We start from the raw sequence: 13,783 nt of genomic DNA, 5'->3' as shown, positions 1-13,783 counted from the left end.
ACCTGGATTTGTGCTGGAAATGGCCCAACTTGATGATCACTTTAGATAAGCTGTTACCAGCAGGACAGTGGGGTGGGAGGAGGTATTGTTTCATATTCTCTGTGTGTATATAAAGTCTGCTGCAGTTTCCACGGTATGCATCTGATGAAGTGAGCTGTAGCTCACGAAAGCTCATGCTCAAATAAATTGGTTAGTCTCTAAGGTGCCACAAGTACTCCTTTTCTTTTAGCTCACAACCTAGAAACCCAGAAGGGGGGAACTGTGCCCCCTACTGTCCCTTTCTCTTTCGTTGTAAAACATTGGGTTATTGAATGAGTAATGCTACCCCAAAACCATTAACTTACATGACTGAAAAAGGGAGAGGTGAAAATTGGACCCAGTGCATCCCGTTAATTCTTTGAGGGCTGCACATACATCCTGCACACACGGAATTGGCACAGCTGCTTTATTAGCATATCTCCCAGTGAACTATTTAGCCCCTTTATTTATTGGAACAGTATTAGCCCCTGGAGGGCTTCTGCCCGCCCACTTCCCAGAACTCAACACGACGGTTCACCCAAAACACCCCACCTGGTTTGCAGGTGTTGATCCTGCAGCTAAAGGGTTAGGTGGGCTCTACTGAGGCAGGTGGTTCACTTCCCACCAGCATATAAGGGAAGTAAAAGGAACACTTTCTTCCTTTCAAAGAGATGGTTTAGCATGTGAGCAAAGCAGTCCTGATGTAAGATCCCCTAGGCAAGTCTAGGAAAATGTTTGAGGTGAACTTTATTAAATTCTTTGCTAATAAAAGGTAACAACTGAGGGGATGACTTGGCTTTACAGTGTGGACCTTGGAATGTGGCTTAGAGTAGGTTGAGAAAGGCACATCCAGGTCTATCAGTGTGATATGTGGGTGCATTTTACATTGCTTATGATGGCTTATTCCCAGCTCCTAATAAGATTGATCATGTTCCCCTGTAGCCAACCAGCTAATTCAGGATGTATAATTCCCTGGATTGCTTGTACAGAGACATTTTGTATTTCTTCCTAAAAGTCGTGACCATGGTAATTTCCTTACAGTGACAAAAAACTGAACTTCAGTACACAGATGGATATTCAAGAATTTACCTGCAAATGCAATCAATGACTAGGTGGTGTCACATCATATAGCACAGCAGTAACAATAGCAGACCCTGTTGATACTTTAATTCCCAGATTCTAGTACAAGTGTGGGGAAGAGGAATGTTGGGGACACTGGGGCATGGCCACTAGGTAACTCGAGGGGATGGAAGACCACGAGTGTCGATGAAGCCCCCTCGCACTAGGCCCAGGTGTCCTTGGCCCCTCTCCCGCCTGGAGGCACTCGCAGCAGCTCTGCGTACTAGGCCCAAGTGTCCTTGGCCCCCCCGCCTGGAGGCACACACAGCAGTTATGCTGAGAATCTGCAACAATATGCTGCGGAGTCAGACTGCCTGAAACTAAGCAAGGCCACACAGGGGAGATATGGAAGAACAATGCTGAATAAAGCAGCTTTATGTATGGTTTAAGAAATGATACAGAGAACAAGGGAACTAGCTGGGAATTGGATTGGCTGGCTATATGGATACTTAGGGCAGCTTGCTATTGGATAAGTATGCTGGGAAAAAGGATGTATAAAAGCCTGTGTAACTTCCTGCTCTGTGTACAGGATTTGAGATTCAAATCTCCCTGTACCTTTTTGAAGCTTCAAATAAACTTTTCTGCTTCTCCACCCCCTTGTGATTACTGAGTGTAGCACATTGGGTAGCGAACCAACTCAAGCTGTTGTTCAGCCTCTCGGCACTGGGTGCCGGCAACAGCTTTTGGCGTCCCTGGGTGGGCGGAGGCTGCAATTTAGCCTTGCCCGGACCCCTCCTGGAGGTCGAGGATTGCGGCGAGAACCGACGCCCAGCGCGCACCGGTGAGTTCATCGGGGGCCTCGGAGGAGACGCGATTTGATCAACCCCGGAGGGCACAACGGTGCAACGCACTCATATAGTGGAGAAGCAGTTGTGGTGGACGACAGTGAAGAACTAGTCCCTTGGATAAGGTAGGAACCTTTTGAAATCCGGATTGTATGCTCTGTTGGAACCTGGGGACGCCCAGAGTTACCCTGTAGATATGGGACAGGGACAGAGCTCAGTGGTTAGGGCACGGTGTACGCCCCTAGAGTGCATTCTAGCAAACTGGAAGGTATTTGGTATGGATCCAATGACTAAGAGCCAATTAAAACAATTCTGTACAGTTGACTGGCCTCAATATCAACTAGAGGACCAGGAGTGGTGGCCACCAGGAGGGTCAATTAATTACAACACGATCCTTCAGTTACTCCTGTTCTGTCAGAGAACAAGGAAATGGAATGAACATATGTATGCGCATTTGTTTCTGACTTTATGTACTCGACCAGATATTTTACAGCACTGTAATCTGACTCCGACTGGTTCGGTAGCAGCTAATGTTAGTCCCCAGACCCCCACCCCCACTGTAATGGCAGAGCCGGTGTCCCCTTCGGCCCCTACACCCACACCTTGTAAGTCCCCAATGGTTGGCCTATACCCCTTAATCACCGAAACTAAAGTCGCCTGGTCTGGATCGGACAGGCGTCCGGCCACGATTATGCAGGTTTATACTCATGTGCCCTTTAATCCTGTGGATTTGGCTACTTTCAAAGCACAGGCAGGAGAGTTTTCCACCAACCCAAGCAGGTTTATATCAGTCTTTGAGGGGTGCCTCAGTAGTCACAAGCCAGATTGGGATGATTGTAACGTCCTCCTGCGAACCCTATTGTCTGAGGTTGAAAGACAACAGGTTGTGTCCAAGGCAAGGGAGGAGGCGCAGAGACGGTACGACCGGGATCGTATTAATGTCCCTGACCCGGATGCACAAGTCCCCCGAGCAGACCCCAGGTGGGATCCAAATGATCATGGGGATATGACCCGCCTTACCTCCTATAAGGAGTTGCTTTTGCATGGACTCCATCACTTGGCTGTCCGACATAATAATTGGGAAAAGCCATATGAAGTAATGCAGGATCCAAAGGAAAGCCCTGGAGCCTTTTTACAGCGCATTCGAGACACGATCCGACAGTATATCAATGCAGATCCTAATGATCCACAAACTGAGGCAATTATTAAAGGAGTATTTACAAGCAGGGCAGCCCCTGACATTAAGAGAAAGCTACAGAAAAAGGAGGATTTGATGGGTATGACCATGGCACAGATTTTAGAAGCAGCAAATCGAGTGTATAGTTTAAGAGAAGTGGAGAAGGAGAAGAAGCAAGTGAGATTGATGGTAGCGGCGGTGCAGGTAGGCATGAAGGGAAGTGAACGAGAAGGAAGGGGCCGTGGACGCAGACGTCCAGGCCCGCGGGAGAGACGACTGGGGTGCAATCAGTGTGCCCTGTGTTGGCAAGAGGGACACTGGAAGAATGAGTGCCCAAACAAGAAGGAAAGGGGGGGTACCTCTATGATGGCGATAGAAGAACAGGAATAGGGGTGTCAGGGGAGACGGATCATCCTACCCTCGGAACCCCGAGTAAAGATGTGGGTGGGAAGCTCAGAAATAAATTTTTAGTGGACTCTGGAGCGGCCCGAACTGCCATAAATCAACCTCTTCAGTTGCCAGTAGCAGATTCCCTTACTGTGGTGGGAGCCACAGGCAGGGATACCAAGTGCCCAGTGTATGCCCCAGCGGAATGCGCTTTGGGAAACAAGACTATATCCCACAAGCTGGTATACCTCCCTGAGTGTCCAATGCCTCTGCTGGGACGGGATCTGCTTTGTCGCCTCAGTGCCACCCTGCATTTTACTGAGGATGAAATAACCCTTACCTTACCCCCTGAGAATGCATGGATCATGACGCTTGCAGTTGAGCCCTCAGCCATGCAAGCCCCAGAATGGAGCCCGTTGGAAGACCAGATGTACCCCCTCGTGTGGGCATCAGGGATTCCAGGAAAGGCCACCCACCAGACCCCCAGTACTATTCAGCTCATACCAGGGAAAGGCCCAGTGCAAGTAAAACAGTATCCAATCAAGAGGGAAGCCAGAGAAGGTTTACAGGAAACTATAGATCGATTCCTAATGTATGGTATTCTCCAGGAATGTCAGTCAGTCTGGAACACTCCCATTCTACCCGTACAGAAGCCTGATGGCACGTATCGGCTGGTACAGGACCTAAGGGCAGTCAATGAACGGGTTAAGACTCTGCACCCTCTTGTCCCTAACCCATATACCTTATTGGCTTCTATAGGGGGACAGTATACCCATTTTTCAGTTCTTGATCTGAAAGATGCTTTCTTTACCATCCCAGTTGCCACCCCGTCACAGGAGATCTTCTACTTCAAGTGGGAGGACCGAAAAAGGGTTAAAAAGCAACTTTGCTGGACAGTGTTGGCCCAGGGATTTAAAAACTCCCCCACCCTCTTTGGCCAGACTCTGGCCAGGGACCTAGAGGAGTGGGATAATGAGGAGGCCCTCCTTCTGCAGTATGTAGATGATTTGTTAATTGCCACTGTGGGCCAAACCCCCTGCCTTAAAGCCACCGTGAGCCTCCTGAATTTTATTGGACTCCGGGGATATCGGGTAGCACGGAGTAATGCTCAAATCGCCCTCCCAGAGGTACGGTACCTGGGGTTTCACATACGGCAAGGGGAGCGTCAGCTTTCAAGCGAAAGAAAGGAAGCTATCTGTCAAGTTCCTACCCCAAGCACTCGTAAGCGGCTCAGGGCATTTCTGGGTATGGCAGGCTTTTGCAGGATATGGATCCCAGAGTTTGGACTGTGGGCTAAACCCCTGTACGACTGTGTAAAAGGAGCAGATCATGACCCCTTCTATTGGACCCCAGAGGCTGACAGGGCATTTAAAATCCTGAAAAGAAAATTGATGGAATCCCCGGCTCTGGGCCTGCAGGATCTCTTTAAGCCGTTTCAGTTGTATGTACATGAACGAAGGGGGGTGGCCCTAGGAGTGCTTACACAGCTGTTAGGAGCATGGAGACGTCCTGTGGCTTATTTTTCTAAGCAACTGGATCAGGTTGCAAAGGGTTGGCCGGCATGTTTACGGGCTGTCGCAGCTACTGCCCTTTTGCTTGCGGAAGCCGAGAAGCTAACATTGGGAGGGGTTATGCAAATCTATACTCCCCATATGGTCCGAGCCTTATTGGATGCAAAGGGAGGGCTTTGGCTCACCCAGGGTCAGATTGCTCGGTACCAGGCTAAGCTGTTGGAGAACTCTGAAGTCACCTTACAGCCTTGCCCCTCCCTTAACCCAGCCACTCTCTTGCCAGAAACAGAGGAACAGAAACATGACTGTTCAGAGATCATAGATGTCCAGTACTCCAGCCGTCCGGATTTAAAGGATGTACCCCTCCCAAATGCAGATTATGAGTGGTACACTGATGGTAGCAGTACTGTAATAAATGGGCAAAGGAGGGCGGGTTATGCTGTTGTGACCCTCCATGACACTGTGGAAGCTGAAGGTTTGCCTGCTGGGATCTCTGCCCAGCTTGCCGAACTAATAGCCCTGACCCGTGCACTTGAACTGTCAAAAGGAAAGCGGGTCAACATTTTTACTGATTCAAAGTATGCTTTTGGTGTGCTGCATGCTCATGCTGGCCTATGGAAGCAAAGGGGAATGCTGACAGCCCAGGGCTCCCCAGTCAAATACGGGCCCCAAATCCTCCGGCTCCTAGAAGCCGTACAACTTCCCTCGGAAGTGGCGGTGGTACACTGTAAAGCCCATCAAAGGGAGGATCAAAATGTGGCCAGAGGTAATGCCCGGGCAGATAGAGAGGCTAAGCATGCTGCCACCCTGCCATCCCCTCAGACTGAGAACACCCATATGCATGCCCTTATCCCATCAGTAGGGGAGCTTCCAACCCCTCAGTATTCTGGGGAGGAGAGACAGCTAACTGACAAACTCGGTCTCCGGGAAAAGGAGGGATGGCTCCATTCCCCAGAAGGGAAGGTCCTCTTACCAAAGGGCCTAATCCGGCCAGTGCTGCAGAAACTACATCAAACCACTCATGCTGGCAGGGAAGCACTTATCCAACTAATGGGAAAATACTTTATCACTTCCGGACTCCGACCCCTGGCTGCCCAGGTACAAGCGGACTGCTTAGTCTGCCAAAAGAATAACCCCCGACCGGGACATCCTGTGCCACCAGCTGCCCTAGAACCCACTCCAGGCCCTGGACAAGTGTGGCGAATAGACTTTACTGAGTTTCCCCAGACCCAAGGGTTCAAATATCTCCTTGTTATAGTGGATCGGTTCAGCGGATGGCCAGAAGCCTTCCCATGCCGTAATTGCACTGCCAGGACAGTGGCCCTCAAGTTTGTTAAGGAGATCATTCCTCGCTTTGGACTCCCCCTGTGGATGGAATCTGACAACGGGACACACTTCATGTCAAAAATCATTTAAAGCATCTCACATGCCTTACAGATCCCCTGGAAACTCCATACGCCCTGGAGACCGCAAGCCAGTGGTGTAGTGGAGCGTATCAATCAGACCCTTAAACGGCATCTCTCAAAAGTGTGCCAAGAAGCCTCACTGCGATGGCCTGATGGTTTGCCCCCCGTCCTACTCCGTATACGCGTTCTCCCAAAGGGTAGATTAGGGCTCAGTCCCTTTGAAATTATGTTTGGAAGGGCATGGCCTATGAATGGCACCCCGGTTCTGTCAGGGGAATGGGAGTTGGGTAATGGTTTTTTGTCACAGTATATGTGTTCCCTGTCTGCTGTTCTCTTGTCTCTTCACAGGTATACCAAGGATTCCCAGCCTCTCCCCTTGGACACTCCCGTCCACTCCTTACAGCCCGGTGACTCTGTGCTTGTTCGTACCTGGAAAGACGAGCCTCTCCAGGAAAAGTGGAAAGGACCCTATACTGTCCTGCTGATCTCCCATACAGCGGCAAAGATCGAGGGACACAAGAACAGGATCCATCACTCTCGTCTGAAGGCAGTACCTGCCCCCTCGTCAGCAGAACAGTGGACCGTCCAACCTGCTGACTCCTCATCTAGTGATGATCTCGGGCTAAAGCTACTGTTTAAAAGACACAAATAGCGGGCACCTTAATGCTAAAATGGGCCCACCCAGGTACTGGAGACCCTGGGTTGGGAAGACTCTGGTGATAATTAATTGGGTAACATTAATAAACCAGTCGGAGAACACTTCAGTCTCTCTGGTCACGCAATCACAGACATGAAGGTCGCTATCTTAAAACAAAAAAACTTCAAATCCAGACTCCAGCGAGAAACTGCTGAATTGGAATTCATTTGCAAATTGGATACTATTAATTTAGGCTTAAATAGAGACTGGGAGGGGCTAAGTCATTATGCAAGGTAGCCTGTTTCCTCTTGTTTTTTCCTACCCCCTCCCCCCCCCCCCAATGCTCTGGTTTAACTTGGATTTAAACTTGGAGAGTGGTCAGTTTAGATGAGCTATTACCAGCAGGAGAGTGAGTTTGTGTGTGTATGGGGGTGGGGGGGATGTGAGAAAACCTGGATCTATGCAGGAAATAGCCCGACTTGATTATGTAAAGAGTTGTCACTTTGGATGGGCTAGCACCAGCAGGAGAGTGAATTTGTGTGGGGGGGTGGAGGGTGAGAAAACCTGGATTTGTGCTGGAAATGGCCCACTTGTTGATCACTTTAGATAAGCTATTACCAGCAGGACAGTGGGGTGGGAGGAGGTATTGTTTCATATTCTCTGTGTATATATAAAGTCTGCTGCAGTTTCCACGGTATGCATCTGATGAAGTGAGCTGTAGCTCACGAAAGCTCATGCTCAAATAAATTGGTTAGTCTCTAAGGTGCCACAAGTACTCCTTTTCTTTTTGGGTAACATTGTTATTCTCTGTATTGGTATTTCCAAACTGTGCATATCGGGAGCAAAACTCCTTTGTTTTGCTTGTGCACCATGTTGCTAAAGAAATAAGTAGCCCAAGTGAGAAAACTCAGAGCCAAGGTTGTTGAGTGTTCTCAAAGGGGAGAGTTGTTGGGGACACTGGGGCATGGCCACTAGGTAACTCGAGGGGATGGAAGACCACGAGTGTCGATGAAGCCCCCTCGCACTAGGCCCAGGTGTCCTTGGCCCCCCTCCCGCCTGGAGGCACTCGCAGCAGCTCTGCGTACTAGGCCCAAGTGTCCTTGGCCCCCCCCGCCTGGAGGCACACACGGCAGTTATGCTGAGAATCTGCAACAATATGCTGCGGAGTCAGACTGCCTGAAACTAAGCAAGGCCACACAGGGGAGATATGGAAGAACAATGCTGAATAAAGCAGCTTTATGTATGGTTTAAGAAATGATACAGAGAACAAGGGAACTAGCTGGGAATTGGATTGGCTGGCTATATGGATACTTAGGGCAGCTTGCTATTGGATCAGTATGCTGGGAAAAAGGATGTATAAAAGCCTGTGTAACTTCCTGCTCTGTGTACAGGATTTGAGATTCAAATCTCCCTGTACCTTTTTGAAGCTTCAAATAAACTTTTCTGCTTCTCCACCCCGTTGTGATTATCGGGTGTAGCACACCGGGTAGCGAACCAACTCAAGCTGTTGTTCAGCCTCTCGGCGCTGGGTGCCGGCAACAGGAAGAAGCTCAGAAAAAAGCAAAAATGGGTCAATTCGGTGAGAATATCCAACCTTGCCAGTGGTCACCCCGACCACCACTCAACTCCATTCCATGTATCAGTTTGGTGTATGTATACAGACCTTTCTGCTGGTTCAGGTTCTGTTTTATCCTTTATAGCAAGCCTTTATCCTTGGCTTTCAGTAACTGGCTTTGTTTTCAAACGCGTGTCTGGAAATCAAACAGCAGGTCAAAGCAGCATTTTCAGTGCCTTCCTTGTTGGACTCTCAGTTACCTAACTGCTAGCGGTAAGGAGTTAAACTAAGGGCACTGGAGGGACGCGGGGACCATGCGGTAAAGTCACCGGGGCGGCGATGAGGAAAAGCGAGAGAGGCCCAGCGCGTTCACGAGGCCTGTGGGCGAGGTCGTCCCGCGACGCTCGAAGGTTCAAGTCCCTCGGAAGGGCCCGGGCCAGCGCTGACGTCGGGAGGGGCGACCTCGGCCTGCGAGGCCCTGGGGCTGGTGGGGAACCAGGCTGTGCAGGATGTTGCCGCCCTGGGGGCCGGAGAGAACGGGGGGGGGTCAGGCCTGGGGGGGGGGCGCGCAGCACACGTGACCCACAGTCGGTCGGCGGCCGGGGGAATCAGGAGCAGCTTCCGGTTTGGAATACCAGAGCTGACGGAAGTGCCCCGCTAGGGCCGCTCTGCCCCTGGGCGGCCTCCGCTCTATGCCCCTGGGCGGCCGCGAGTGGGGGGCGGGGCGCGGGGGCGCGGCTCCCAGTCACTCTCCGGGCGGCCGGGGGCAGCGGCGGAGCCGAGATGGAGCCTCTGCGGCGGCCGGTGGTGGTGACGGGTAAGCGGGGGTAGGCGGAGTGCCCCTCCAGCCCGCCTCTCGCGGGGAGCCTGGGGGCGGCTTGGGGGGGGAGAGCCGGTGGGGCTGAGGAGGGGGGCGGCTTTGGGGGGGGAGCCGGTGGGGCTGAGGGGGGGCGGCTTTGGGGGGGCTGGAGAGCCGGTGGGGCTGAGGGGGGGGCGCGGCTGAGGGGGGGGAGGAGAGCCGGTGGGGCTGAGGGGGGGGCGGAGAGCCGGTGGGGCTGAGGAGGGGAGCGGCTTTGGGGGGGGCGGAGAGCCGGTGGGGCTGAGGGGGGGGCGGAGAGCCGGTGGGGCTGAGGGGGGGCGGCTTTGGGGGGGGAGGAGAGCCGGTGGGGCTGAGGGGGGGCGGCTTTGGGGGGGGGAGGAGAGCCGGTGGGGCTGAGGGGGGGGCGGCTTTGGGGGGGGGAGGAGAGCCGGTGGGGCTGAGGGGGGGGCGGCTTTGGGGGGGGAGGAGAGCCGGTGGGGCTGAGGGGGGGGCGGCTTTGGGGGGGGGAGGAGAGCCGGTGGGGCTGAGGGGGGGGCGGCTTTGGGGGGGGGAGGAGAGCCGGTGGGGCTGAGGGGGGGGCGGCTTTGGGGGGGGGAGGAGAGCCGGTGGGGCTGAGGGGGGGGCGGCTTTGGGGGGGGAGGAGAGCCGGTGGGGCTGAGGGGGGGGCGGCTTTGGGGGGGGGAGGAGAGCCGGTGGGGCTGAGGGGGGGGCGGCTTTGGGGGGGGGAGGAGAGCCGGTGGGGCTGAGGGGGGGGCGGCTTTGGGGGGGGGAGGAGAGCCGGTGGGGCTGAGGGGGGGGCGGCTTTGGGGGGGGGAGGAGAGCCGGTGGGGCTGAGGGGGGGGCGGCTTTGGGGGGGGGAGGAGAGCCGGTGGGGCTGGGGGGGGCGGCTTTGGGGGGGGAGGAGAGCCGGTGGGGCTGAGGGGGGGGCGGCTTTGGGGGGGGGAGGAGAGCCTCACTTTTCCAGCCTGGGCTCCCTGCTCAGGGTCTTGCTGCAGGTTTGGGGCATGGGGAGAACAATCTTGTGAATTAAAAGTAAATTCACCCGAAGCAACGTGGGGAGCACTGGAAAGCTGGCGGGCGTGCAGAGGCGTTTATACCCGTGCATGCCCCATCCCCTGGGGAAACGAAGCCGAAAGTATTACCAAAATAACTGCGCCTGGGAGAGTGAAGTGGGGAAGCAAGCGAAGGAATGAAAGGCCCTTACATAGCAGGCTAGCGCTTGTCAGAATCTTTTCCTAAGGATACAAAGGGGAGAGCAGTTTGATTTGTGGGGAAGGCAGCTCTGTGACAAATGGGGAACTCAATTAAACTATTCAGTGCTCCCTGTGTAGCTGAAGTTGAGGTTGTTTGTCTTATTGGGAAGGCAGAGGAGTGGTAAGTGGTTTTGTTGCTGCAGCAGAGTGATTTGAATCGGAGGCCAGGGTTTCTACGGTACTGAGACCTAGGAAGGTGGCTTTGTCAACCCAGTCAGTGTATGCAGCGAAGTGTCCGCCTCCACCACTTCTCAATTCCTTGATCAAAGGCCTAAAAAGAAAAGTTGTGTTGGTGAAGTTTCCACGTCTCGCAGCACTTTCTGCTTTGGTACTGCACGTTTATGGAGTCCAATTCTGACAGAAGTTAACTTGCCTTAGACCCATGTTTGCCACTGGGATAATCCGTCTACAGCTGTCATGTTCCCTTTTTAAGCTCTCTTTTTAAAAGTCTGGGAAATGATATTGCTTCCACCTCCTTCTGTTGGCGATACGCACTCAGTAGGGGTGTGTGCGCGCGTGTGTTTTGTTTTTTAGAACTGTTTAAAGAGAGAATCCTATAAAGATCTCTGCAGCTGGCTTTAGTGCTAATTAGCCTTGGAAGAGGCCCCTTCAGTGTGGTGGTCGAAGAAGTCTTGGGCATGCTCAGTTGAGTTTCTTCCATAAAGGACATAGGGCAAGAGAACGAATCCCCCGTACACCTTTTCTATTGGGTCAAAAGAGCAAAAGGCCAGTGTGGCATGTGTGGGCAACTGATGCAGAATCAGAGCATTAAGCCACACTGAGCACCTTTAGAATTGCCACTGAACAGGGAATTTGGTTTGTAGCTAGACTTGTTACAGAACTCCAGAAATGCAACAGTCTGGATTACGAAATGTTTCTGGTCATCTTTGGATTGTAGTTTCTTTTACTGTCATTGAGTTGACTAATGAACTGATTTGTCAGCATTTTGCTGCTTTTCACTATTTGCCAGTATGCTACCGCCTCTGATGACCATTATCTTATGGAGGTTAGGCCTGCACAGATAGGACCCCTGCAAGTCATTCTTGTGGAAAGCTTAACAAGATTTTTTTTTTTTTTAGGAACTGAATTTTGAGTGTGACACTGGTTAGATTATACATAGGTGTTTTTGGTTTTTTGTGGGATTTTTAAGTAGAATTCCTGTTTGACTGCACAGAGAGCTAATCACTAGTATAGCTGTATACAGTATAACCTGAAATGTCACTCTCTATTCACAGTAAACTGAATATTATCATAATAATGACAGCATTCTTTATACCCCTAAGGCATTTCCTTTAGCTGAACAAGACTTCTTGTGTGTTTTCACAAGCACTCTAGGCTCACAAATCAATTCTGAAAGTTAATTTAAACTATAGTGGCATAACTTTGCACGTCGCTGAATTGCCTTACTTTTGTGGTGGTACAATAGTGAGGAAATGCTTGCTCAGTAAAAACTACTGTATTGTGGGTTACTAGTTAACCATAAGTTATTCATTAGAAAATTTAGGCTCCGTGCAAGCGTTTTGTATAGAACTATCATAACCTTTGGTGCTTATTTGTGTAGGGATCATCAGCAGTATTCTGTTTAACTTCCTGTTAAAATATAACCGTAATGATGGAAATCTTAATTAAGACTTGCTTAATAGAGAGGAGATGCAAATTAGTAGGTATGTTAATTTGCTTGTATATTTGTAGAGGGATTTGTTGTGGACTCTGACAGTTGTGGGACGGGATGATTTCAACTGGGAAGGAAGAACAGAAAATTTGTAACTTTGTTTGGGGTTTTTTGTTTTTTCCCCAGACTATGTCAGAATTGGGAGGGAGTTTTTTATTTAGACAACCTATTGAATTGAAATCATCTTCAATATTTTGTCTATTTTCATTCAAAAGACATAAAAGGATGTTATATAATATAAGTCAGATACTTTTGGAAGGTGGAAAGGATTTGAGTACTTGAATGTAAATGAGCAAGAATTTGGTATTCAAAGAAATCATTGTGGTATCCATAAGTAGTTTCCCTTGCGCACATTTAAAACAGAAAAGCGCGAATCAGTTTGCACCTCTGTGTCCAGTCAAGCCTGCAATAATGATTTCATCACTAAATCTTTATTTCTGTTTCAGGGTTTGGCCCATTTGGAGAACATGCTGTTAACGCCAGCTGGATTGCAGTTCAGGTAACAACACATATTAAAACACGGTTGGCATGTTCCAAGAAAGAGCTGTGCTGATGTGTCCCGTTTTTAAAAAAAGTTAGAATTTGTGAATCTATTGTAGAGCCTTGCAGAAATTGTTCCTGAAATTTACCAGTTGAGGCCCAGACACTCCAATGATCAATCAAATTATATATTTTGTTCACTCATCAAAAAATGTGTTCTGGACAAGTCGAATTTTGTAAGGCTGAGTTAATATAGTTAATTAAAACAAAGAATTCACAGGATAACTCTGAACATTGTAGAAGTTTTCCTGTTATCCTCCCCCCACAGAGGGAAGAGAGCTAGATTTTATAATTCCTCAGAAATAACCTGAAATCTTCCTTAGTGGTTGCAGTGTGCAAAGGAGGGAGCACAGGTTTTGGTTTAAGAAATGCATGAGTTCTGATCCCAGTTCTGCCATGAATAATGTCCTTGGGTAAGTCACCTAAGCTCAGTGTTTTCCCCATTGTGAAATGAGGATAACATGTAACATCCCTGTGGATACAGGTACAGAATGAGAATGGTTTTTAAAGCACTGCTATTTATTGATGAGGCACAAACTGTTCTCAGATCAAGTCATTACGTAGGAAACTTATGCCATTCATGGTCTGCATATCTTCATAAGCATCTGTTCTTACATTATCTCACTGTGTAAGCTTACAATGCTGATTTATTCACACTAGATGTCATCAAGAAATCAAACTCTCGCCAACAGTGAATTAAAATATTCTGCATGTTTTGCAGTATCCTGTAACAGCATTAATTTGTGACAGTACTACTGCATTATCCAAATTCTTTGTTATTGGAGACAGTTGACGAGTCAAGTGAAAGTTAAGGATACATTTCAGTACTTTTGCCCAAGGAATTAGACGTGTTTTTTCTCACCAAGTTCCCATCCGCCTCAATGTTGTGGGACTAACATATTT

General features: G+C 50.1%; 2 protein-coding genes across 7 annotated transcripts in view; both read left to right on the top strand.

Moving 5' to 3' along the window:
• The window catches only part of UBA52 (ubiquitin A-52 residue ribosomal protein fusion product 1), a 375,240-nt gene that overhangs the window by 47,472 nt on the left and 313,985 nt on the right, over positions 1 to 13,783 (top strand). The window lies entirely within an intron of this gene.
• Positions 71 to 13,783, top strand: part of PGPEP1 (pyroglutamyl-peptidase I) — a 37,579-nt gene continuing 23,866 nt past the window's right edge. The window contains exons 1-4 of one of the 6 annotated variants that reach the window (XM_075123157.1): positions 71 to 2,047; positions 6,752 to 7,088; positions 8,519 to 8,689; positions 12,787 to 12,839. In XM_075123157.1, the coding sequence (XP_074979258.1) occupies positions 7,067 to 7,088; positions 8,519 to 8,689; positions 12,787 to 12,839 (246 nt within the window). In that variant the 5' untranslated portion in view covers positions 71 to 2,047; positions 6,752 to 7,066. Of the gene's footprint in view, positions 7,089 to 8,518; positions 8,690 to 9,312; positions 9,413 to 12,786; positions 12,840 to 13,783 lie in introns of those variants that run through there. The other 5 variants (XM_075123156.1, XM_075123158.1, XM_048830546.2 and 2 more) reach the window with 5 other exon arrangements.

This window comes from Caretta caretta, chromosome 25, assembly GCF_965140235.1.
Source record: "Caretta caretta isolate rCarCar2 chromosome 25, rCarCar1.hap1, whole genome shotgun sequence".
Taxonomy (NCBI): Eukaryota; Metazoa; Chordata; order Testudines; family Cheloniidae; genus Caretta; species Caretta caretta.
This window is presented reverse-complemented; position numbering and strand designations above follow the sequence as displayed.